Source organism: Cupressus sempervirens, chromosome 9, assembly GCF_028749045.1.
Source record: "Cupressus sempervirens isolate cs-2001-9-10 chromosome 9, ASM2874904v1, whole genome shotgun sequence".
NCBI classification, from domain to species: domain Eukaryota; kingdom Viridiplantae; phylum Streptophyta; class Pinopsida; order Cupressales; family Cupressaceae; genus Cupressus; species Cupressus sempervirens.
Genome location: NC_143126.1, coordinates 559,096,989 through 559,108,547, shown reverse-complemented (window position 1 = coordinate 559,108,547; position 11,559 = coordinate 559,096,989). Strand labels below are relative to the sequence as shown.

The following is an 11,559-nucleotide window of genomic DNA, read 5'->3' as shown; positions in this document are numbered from 1 at the left end:
ATAGTAAATTTGACAATTCTTATTAGACAATGACACCACCATAAATAAACAAACATTGGAGTCTACAATACAATGTGATAAAAAAAGACATCCAGTGGTGACAAAAACCAAAATAGAAGCATAAAGGAAAACATGACACTAAACCATAGTGCGTTGTTTATGAAACATCTGTTGACAATGAAATGTTAGAGCTTCAAACCTTGGATAAAACACATACCTTGTCTTTAAGAAACTTTAGAGTTTAAAACCCTAAAGATAAACTAGTAAAACTCCTACTCTCAAAAAGATTGATCTATCTTAATGCACATGGGTAAAAACCAACACAAATTAATGTGCTAATTATAAAATATTCATTTACAAAGAAATATTGGAGCTTCAAACCATATAAAAACCAACACCTTGGTCTTAAGAAACTTTAGAGTTTGAAACCCTAGAAATAAAGCTTGACAACTGAAAAAATATTCTCTCGAAAGGTGAGCTATCTATTCTTTGAAAACTATGACATGGTACATGAACAACACGCAAACACGATATTAGAAAATAATACACTTTTCATGATACATTCGTTCAAAGTGAAATTTTGGATGTGTAAAATTTTCAGCATACATATAACTATGAAAAAGAAAAGCTTGCAAGAATAGAGTAGAAACAAAACCATCTATTCTAAAACAAAAAAATGACATGGTGCATGGGCAATAGGCAAATACGGCACCAGAGAATTATATGCTTTTTAGAAAAATTGGTTCACAAAGAAATATTAGATCAAACCTTATATATAACTAAAAACTTGATTTTAATAAGCTTTAGATTTTGAAACCCTAGAAATATAGCTTGAGAACCATTTAAGTCATCATCTTAATTCATAGCTTTAAAATTATGAAAAACTTAAAAATCATTATTGAGTGCATGAAACCTATCTCCGATGTTGCCAAGCTCTTGTTGTCCACTAAAACCTATTGTCGTTGTCTCTCTGAATCCCACATGAACAAAAGGAGCTTGAAACAAAGTCGAGAAAACAACACATATCATGCATGATGCAAAATAGTTAATCTCTTTCAACTTTGCTTTCCTGATAGTCTGCAACAAATCTATAACGCCCCGCCAAGGGATCCAAAGAATTAACCTAAAGTTTCACTAAGTTTGGTAGCATTTTTTTTTTTTTTTTGAAACATGAAAGTAAACCATTCACAACATATTAGTGAAAGCAATAACATCATTCAACAGAAAGTAACATACATAACAGGTTACATTCTTTAAGGATCCCTTAACGTTGAATCACATCTAAATTAACTATTAATGATTCCATATAATACTACATCCACATAAAATAATAATGAAAAGTCCAACGTTCTTAAATTACATTTCTGATTGCTCGATCATCCACTATACATGCCACAGGGTATGAAAGGCTTAAAAGAATATACATATGTGAAAGTAAAGTACATCATCCTATTCTAATCCATGATGCAAATGCAATAAAGTAAATGAAACCACATGTCATCTATGATACATCATCATAGAAGATGTACACGGTTCCTCCCAATCGTAAATAACTAACTAACTAAGTGCACGGTTCCTCCCAACCATAAATAGCATCATTAGATCATCGTGGGCCCTAGCCATCCCTCCGTGTGTAACATCCCAAATCATCAAAGAGATCATCGGTATTATCATATTAGAAATGTCACTCCTAAAACATACTACATCATATGCAGAAAGAAATCTAATCATGCAAAATAAAGCATAAGATAACATCATCTAACATATGCAAATCATCAATATAAGGATACATGTCCACCAGCATAATCCATGAACATAATACATTAGCCATGATGTCTTAGACGGATCTCGAATGATAAGAGTGAATAAGCACTACCACTCGACCGCGTGGAACCTAAATGGTCCACTCCCATCACGCTGAAGAGATAATCTCAAGTCCCAAATAGGCTAACAATTCACATAGCACAAATACTCACTAAGTCCAGGAATCCTAAAAGTTTACTAACTCAAAGGTTCCAATCACAAACCGACATCTAATCTCAGAGGCACACAAAGACATGTAGGAAACCTACTATGCAAGTGAGAAAGTGTCATCATACAGATCATGCTAGAGTTACCCTGGTAGTCTTTCAATAGACCTCGGCCCCTTAGTGATCCCTATGCGGCCACTAGTATCCTCTCATATAGATGAAGCATACTATGGAATGCAAGGTCGCAACCAAGCATTCTCTCTACTCCCATCATAGTCTGTACTAGCACTCAAGGCATGGGCGAGAACAAACAATTATCTTATTAGGTTCATTAAGTCAGTATTAGGTGTAATGTTTTCACTTATTAAACAACTTACAATGAGTTACCCTGGCAGCCACTTAGGGCCCCAGCCCCCATTACAAGCGACTTCTCGACACTACAAGTAGATAACCTACCCTAAGCTCATCAAATCATAAATCACAAAATCACCACAGTCCTATGCAAGTGACTAGAAAAATACCAAAAGATAATCCACAATAAGAGCATCAAATATCCATGAGAAACTGAAAAATATCCATAGATAATCATGACCACAACTTTTCTCTATTGGCAACTGGAGGTATCAATGATCATCACAATATCTATTAGTTCTCAACAAGCAACCGAAAAGTATCTCAAAGTAATACTGATCGAGACTCCAAAATGGTTGAGTCAAAACATGACATCATCAAGATCAGATAAACAATTCAATTCCATCAAAGTGACTAGAAAGTAATCAAATACAATTGATTGATACTCATAAAAAGGTTACATATATCACAGCTTACACAAGAAGACTGGAAACAATATCAATCAGTAAACCATACACACCATAGAGCATACAATCACATAACCATGATTGGGTTTTAAAAAGATCGAGATCAAAAGACATCATCATGACATCACATTCATAACCCCCGAGCCTCTGGTAGATGTCCTATAACTGGTCAACAAACTAGTCAACCCAAAAACCCAAAACAAGAAGCATAGAGAAAACACAAATGCAAGCACATGTTTGGGTTCACTAGAATCACATAGTTAAGCTAAGATTTAGTTTTGGTTCAAAGTATATTTCAAGTGTATAAATTTTTTCATTTAATCTCCAAGTCAACTCATTTATTTGAGTCAAATTTAGAATTTACCCTGATGTAATAAGTCAATATCCCCAAAATTATCAAGAAGTAATAATTTATTTAAAATTATGCTACTCGCTGATTTATCAAGATGTAATAATCAATGACTTAATGTAAAAATCAGTATTAAATAAATTTAACACCTATCAACTTTCAAATTATTTACAATTTCCTTAGAATCGGTATCATTGATAACCATGTCAAATAAAAACAATCTCCCCCCTAATTAATTTACAATTAATTTAATTAATTAATAACTATATAATATCCATATTAACTTCTCAGTAATCAATAGTTATAAAAATCACCAAATGATGCTTGTTGATTCAATTAAAGTTTAACCCCTTAATATTTTGAAATCAACCTTTTTAGAAATCAACTAGGGGTGAATATTAGAATCATTATAATTAATGATCTCTCAATGATTCAATTTATTATAAACCATCATCATGATAACATGAATTCATTTCCATTATATTCTCCCCCCTAATTCGATCACAACTAAATTCCAATTATTTAAATTGCTCTATAGCTTATTACTATACTTCAATTATTAACTAATCTCAATTAAATTGAATTTAATTGAATTAATTAATAATTATATAAAACTAACTATGCTATCATTCACTAATAATTTGTTAATCTTAACAATTATTAATAAATACTAATTTTAATAATTAATAATAATAATTAAAATTATTAATAATCAATCTAGAAAACTATTCATAAACTTATTAATTAATATTAAACACAATTAAAATATATCAATAGATTAATACAAAACATATTAATAAAAATAACTTATTAGATAACATAATAATTTAAAAAGTATTAGCAAATAATATTATAAAAACTACATTCACCAAACAAAACAAAATAATACATATATGAGCCACGACTTTCAAAGGAAAGGTCGTGCGGTTGTATAAGCAGGCCGTGCAGCCTCTTTAGTCCTTCTCCCCGGTTGCAGGTACCTTACGATGTAGACCTGCCGGAGTTTAATGCCGTTGCCGGGTGAGGTAGGTGGGGGTGCGGTGGTATAAACCTGCCCCCCCTTTTTAAATGATTTAAATTTATTTTTTATCAACATTTTCAAAAAAAATGTTTTACCAAAAACGCGCATCAATTTTTTTTTAAATAATTCCCACTGTGACATTTTGTAATAAGAAGCAGTGTTTATTAATAAACATATATATGTATATATGTATATATGTATATATGTATATATGTATATGTATATATGTATATATGTATATATATATATATACATATATATATATGTATATATATATATATGTATATATATATATATATACATATATACATATATACATATACATATATATATATATACATATATATATACATATGTATATGTACATGTACATGTACATGTACATATATATGTATGTATATACATATACATATATATATGTTTATATATATATATGTATGTATATATATATACATATATATATATATACATACATATATATATAGATATAGATATATATGTATTGTATATGTATATGTATATGTATATGTATATATATGTATATATATACGTATACGTATGATGTACATGTACATGTACATATATATATACACATATATGTATATATATATATATACATATGTATGTATGTATGTATATATATACATATACATATACATATATATATATATATATATGTATATGTGTATATATATATGTATATATATACATACATATATATACATATAGATATATATGTATATGTATATATATATGTATATGTGTATATGTATATATGTATATATGTACACGTATGCAGATTTGTAAACATATATATATATTTAAAGAAAACATTTACAATAATTCTTGCAAGTATAAACATAAATTTTTAAACAAATAGGGCTTTTCAATTTTATAAATTAGGAATTCTCCCTATAATGATCGTTCTCTAGATTTACCTATTAATTCTCTTTAATAGGTTTGTCCATAAGTATCTGAAAACCCTAACCCTATGGATTCCTCAGATCTACACATGTGAAATTTTCTCATTTAGGAATTAAACTACCCATGACAAGAATGCATACAACCAAGATATTCAACACATGAAATCCTCATAAAGCATTCAGAAGACACGATGAAGACAGGAAGTGCAAGAAGCGAAATATCATATGCAAAAATTACGAGTGTCTACTTGGACACTAATGCTAAATCAATTCTCCTCAAAATCTGTAGAGCAAGCTCCTTCCTTCTCCAACATTCCCAAGCCTTCCAAACACACTCCCCAAGCTTCTAGGAGTGCGTAAATATAAAGAACTCTCAGGAAGCACCTAGAATGTCTCTAGAAACAACTAAAAGATGAGATAAGCGTTGACAACTAAGCACGAGCTTTTTCCAACCTTCTAGATGAGTCACAAGGTTGTAGACACCATGTGCTTAATTTGTGCGCTAACTCCTATGTTGTAGACATATGTGCAATCAAGAGGTGCGTTTACTCGTAGGTAGACTTATAACTTTTATTTTAGTTCTTTTATCTTTTCTATTATTATTATTTATTTATTATTTTGTTATTATTAATTTTAATTTTTTTAATTTAATTCTTTTTCTCAATTAATTCCCATTTGATTAATTAAAATCAAAATATTTAAAGATCATGATATTATATTAATTTTTCCAAAATAATTAAAGTATTAATTAAATCTTTTAATTTTAGACTTAATTAATATAAAATTCACCATAGACCTCCAAGATAAAATATGAAAACCATCATAGAACAATCCATAGAAAATCAGTCTAAAGGGTTAAAATCACAAATTATGTCATGCGACATATTCGGAAGGTAAAATATCTCGGATACTTGTCCTACCTTCTAGGACAATTGGTTTAAGGGTTTAGGATTTGGACTTGAGCATTTATCTCCCCTCTCTTACCATTGAGATAGTGCGATAGGGAACACTCATCCTGGCAATTCAGGGAAGTCAATACCTGGTACCTGCAACCTGCATAAAATCCATATATATATATATATATATGCTAAGCTAAATAGGCAATGGCAGGAAGTGGTGCATCGTGTAGATCCGGACTAGCAGGTGACTATGACTCCCTTCCTAACCACATCAGAAACACCATACAATAAGAGAACAAACACACACACCATACACATGCAAGTATGGGGTAAGTATCCATAAGAAAACACATATGATAATAACCATCTAATCTAATCATCATCAATAACTGAAAGCAATGTAATAATCATCATGCATCCATGAAATGTAGAGTCTAAGTAATCTCATCACATATAAACTGAATCCATAGCACAATGTCTGATAGTCTCAAAACAATGCTAGTCTAATAAAGTTAGACCATGATAACAATAATGTATCTAGAAAATGTAAATGAGGACAGGCACTACAAAATCATAGAAATTACACACCTAGTTTTAGTGTGTTACATAGTTTTCTGCATGTTTTCCCCTGTTGTCCCATCGAAAGTGCGAAATTAAATGGCTTGCTATCATGTGGCATTTTCTATATATTTTTTGATAGTTTTTAAATTTTATTCGAATGCATTTCCTATCCACCAGAATCTTCTTCACTGTGCAATCTGCAGTCCAATATGTGCAATCCAGTGCAGTCATGTAACATCTACCAGTAAGCCCCCCAATTACCTATGTCTTTCATCCCACAATGTTAGGCACAATCTAGTCTTATCATGCCACTTCATGTGGTATGGTATATATCATTCTACCTATGTTGCATGTTATTTTTTGTGTATGAATAGCTAGTGCTTCAATTTACATATATTGCTTTGTTGTGACTTGTATGCCTTAACAAAAATTAGTTGACCTGAATAGAGTTAGACAATATCTTTTATATCTATGTAAGGGATTGTTCTACCATGTGGGCATGTGCATAAGTACTAATGTTGTGGGCATATGCACCGAGTTGTGGTGCCAAAAAGGTGACAACGAAATTTTTTTTTTCTATTTTAAACAGCGCACACGCACTATAGCGCGTGCACGCTTTCTAAAAAATAAAAAGTATGTATGATGGGCTGCAAACTCGCAGCCCATCATTTTCATTACCATTTTCTTTTACTCCTACAGCGAGCAGCGCGTACGTGAGTTGAAGACTCAACATTTGCACCACCATTTGCCAAAATGCCTCCTCGTCGACGAAATCCAAGACCACAAGCGCACCCACGACGATGCCATAAGTGATATAAACCTAACTTTGCATTGTTTGATATTTTTTCATATTGTTTTGTAAGTTTTTTATATTCTTTTGTAGGGTTTTTACAAATTTCATATAGATTTGTTTATTTATTTGAATTTCAATTGATTTTTTATCAGGAAATGTTCATAATCAACCAGAAAATCCACAAGAACATTAAAACCCTCAAGAACCCCAAAACCAAAACCCTCCTCAAGAAGAAGAACAAATTCCACAACCCGAACCAATTGCAAGACCTCCACCAGGCACACAAGAAAATCTAAGAAATGAAATAGAGAGAGGCAAAACTGAATTAGAAGGAATCATTGCTCGGTTGAAAGAATCCGAACAAACCAATCCAATGGGGGCTCAATTGGCATCATCCCTCGAATCCATTAACATTCAGATAGCCTCAGTTAGTGGTCAGTTAGATATTTGGCGGGCTAAGAGGGATGAACAAAAAAGATTTTATGCAAATAAATTGTCATATGAAGATGTTAAAAAAAAGGAAATACCAAAAGGTAGTATATGTGCATTATTTTGAAAACCCGATGAGCAAAATACTATCAGAGAGGGTACTAAACGATTCCCCATCCATTGGTGCATACATGATGCTATTAGAAATAATTTTTGGGATAGATGGTGGATGGTTTTTGATGCCCCTCCTTGCAACAATCACGAGGTCCCCATGTATTTTTTGAAGAAATTATATTGTGAGTTTTTCCTTGGGGAGATCCCCAATTATTTTGATATGTTAGACTCCCAGGGTAGAGGTGGGGGGTCATCATTTGAGAGGCCCGGAGCACGTCGTGACCCTAATGTAGTTAGGGTACTCGTGGTCCATCCACAGCGTGAGCATGTGATTATTCCTTCAGTTGTGAAGGAACATGTAGAGGCCAGCACTCTAGGGACCATTAATGCTTTGACATAGACCCTCGTCCATTCCATGAGCCCATTAGTTGAGGAGGAGCCTTCTATACGTTGTGGTCACATGTGCACTTCATGTGGATCCCTATGCACATTTGGCACTCATGTCGGAGATGGTGCAGATGATGGGCTTGTCACGGATCAGTTCCTGAATGAGACATTTGGCATTGACACACAGGTAAATTACTAATTTGATCACATTTCATACGTATAGTGAATGATTAATTAATTAGTATTTATTGACATTGTTCAAAATTTAGGGTCAAAGTGTTCTTGGGCCTAGCAGTGATCCTCCAGGCCCATTTTTTGTCCCTTCGACAAGTCCTGAGGTATGTATCAATTTAATCATTTTAATTAATACATATATTTATTACGTAATCATATTAAGGATTGACCAAAAAAAATATGCATGTGCATCAGTTCTCGACAAGACCCTCAATCTTTACCACAGATGCAGAGCAGAGACATCATACGAGCTTCACACAGGTACAGTTGTTTCATGTTAATTTAATTCATTTGATTATATTTATTCCATGTTTCATGTTAGATATAACGTGTATTGTATGACGTGCAGCTCATGATGTCGAACACACCTCCTCATCTGCGACAGTCTGTTGATAGTGGAGTGGCCGCAGCTGTGGCTAGCTCACAGCCACTGACGGAGGTATGAAAGAATTTTCTTCATTTTAGTTGTTGTTTATAATAGTTAATCTCAAAATTTCTAATGTTATTTATAAGTGATTATATTTATTGAATTTTTGTAGGGTCTTGTCACGCCTGATCGTCCACGAGCATTTGAGGTGGAATTACAGAGTGACTATTTGTTGGTGGTAAGAAAATAATTGATTTTGTGAGCACATATATTTGATTTCAACCTATAAAAATATTGATTCATATCTACTTTCTTTGTATTAGTTGGACCTAGAGAAGAGCCTCAACAAGAGGTCAAGTGAGTGTATCAGGAAGGCCCCGTCATCTCCACTGTCTCCCTCCACACGATGGCAGAGGACGTCGAGAGACTTGTTTCCTTCCCCTCATGGGAAGGAAAAGATGTAGTTGAGATATTTGATACATATATATAGAGACTTGTTTCCTTCCCCATGTATATATATAGGCATCTGAGAGACATATTCGATACACATTTGATGTACATATGACATTCTATATTTGATGTATGACATTATTGGTTAATATATGATATGTTTGTTCATATACGACATTATTGGTTATCATAATATATTATGTGTTTGTTAATGTATATGACATTATTGGTTATCATTTTATATTATATGTTTGTTCATGTATGACGTTAAATTAGATATGTTCGTGTATGACATTAAATTAGATATGTGCATGTATGAAATTAAATTCAATTGCTAGAGAGTTGCCATTATGTCTACCAACTAGTAGATGTTCTTTTTTGCTTTATTAGTATTTCTCAAAAACTGCAAAGAAGTTGTTTCTGGTAGTATCTACTATAGTCCTACTCAAATATGTTTTCAAAAATACTTAGTATGGCAAAGAAATGTCTATGGAAAGCTTGTCAAATAGGATATTAAAGAACTAAATGTGGATAGTCATTAGTACCCATCAATAAGAACACAGACATCTTTCTCAAGCAAGCCATATGACATTAGCAAGTAATTTATAAATTTCCTTTGCAAATAACTAGAAGATGCTATGAATCTTAATACAGAGTTAATCATGAACTCATTATTCCATCCAAGAAGCATATATCACCCTAAGCCAATTAACCGACAGGATAAAAATTAATTCAATTTCAACAAAATTTTGAGTATAACAAGCATCTTAGGGATTCTTACAAGAATTAACATGATGTTCACAAGAGCATTACAAGTTCTTGTAATGCTATTTCACATATTGTAATCATATTCAGTTTTGAATGGCCATTTGTGTTACAAGCATAAATGTTCTTTAAGGTCTTTTAATTCTAGACATGAATTTTATTATGAAGCTTTTTTATGACAACCTACTCAATGCATATATTGTTGTTCCACATTATGCTAATTTGACTTTCATTGGTTGATTTGGGTCTAGACATGACGTTATTCACTACCTTTTTTATATATTATTTTTTTGTAGTGAGGTTCTGGCTTGAATGAATGAATTAATCATCAAATTTGTGAACCTTGGTCGAGATCCTTACAAATATATTTTCAAATTGGACCTCAAATAGTTTTCTCAGTCACCCCCTGTACACAGATACTGAAATTGTAGTTAATTACAAAATTAATACTGAATTAACACAAGTTTAATTGAGAAGTATTATGTATCTCAATAGGCTAGATTATTATTGACCGGGAAGCTTTATCTTAGAGCAGTTGGTTTCCTAAATCTTTAGCGCAATGACAGTCTTATGGAATGTGGAATTAGGTCTGCTAGCTAAGGAACATTCTTTAAAAGGTAGAGGAAACTCAAGACTCACATGTTTCCAATCAATATAAATGTTTAAATTGCTTCTCTAATTTTTTCTATTTATGATCTTCTTCAAACTTAACTTTCTAAATGCATTGATGGGGAAATAAAGATCTTCTAGGAACTAAAGGCTAATCATGTTTAATACTTACAATTCTCTATTTTTAGCTAATAATTTAAAAAAGATTTTACAAGTGTTTTCAAAGAGCAACACTTGTCACTAACATCATAAGAAGGAATATCCAAGGAGTCTTACCACTGATCCCCCACTACCAAATTCAAGAGAAAAAAAAATTCTACTACTAAAGAGATAGTAACAATGATCATCCCTAGTCTCTCCCTTATCACAAAATGATTACCATCAAAATTTGCATTTCCAATTGCGTCATGTGCGTTTAAGTGATAGTAACATTTTCACTCTCTTACCTAATTTCTCCCACTTCTGAAACTCCTGGGGAAGGGCAAGGCCATCTTCTCAGTACTTCAAAATACAAAGAGTTCCATTTTTTCACATATTGATAATCATTGACTTAAAGTATAGTCGAAGTATTGACAGCCCATAGATATGCCCCGTCAAAGATCGCAGCCCTGTGGCATTTAGTGACCCTTAGGGACATTCTGGTTCAGCGTGCCTGAGAACATTCGAGCATTGAAGGGGACAGGAAGAGGTTGGGGATAGGGTTTACCCGGCCACCCAGAGCTAATGGAGCAGACAGTTTGATCCCATGATGAAAGATGAGAGAGATTTGGCAGTTGGCAACTTTGTATTGGCCAACACTACAAGTTTCAGCATCACCCGAGATGACATTGTAGAATGAAAACGGAATGTGATCTCCAAAAAGAAAGAGAG

The 11,559-nt window shown here is 32.6% G+C and overlaps 1 protein-coding gene across 2 annotated transcripts in view; it reads right to left on the bottom strand.

The window, feature by feature from the left end:
- Positions 1-1,258: 1,258 nt before the first annotated feature.
- LOC149539874 (S-adenosyl-L-methionine-dependent methyltransferases superfamily protein) overlaps positions 1,259-11,559 on the bottom strand; it is a 199,953-nt gene continuing 189,652 nt past the window's right edge. For both annotated transcript variants that reach the window (XM_089801075.1, XM_089801077.1), the window contains one exon: positions 1,259-1,625. In XM_089801075.1, coding sequence (XP_089657201.1) covers positions 1,558-1,625 — 68 coding nt within the window. In that variant the 3' untranslated portion in view covers positions 1,259-1,557. The remainder of the gene's footprint in view (positions 1,626-11,559) is intronic.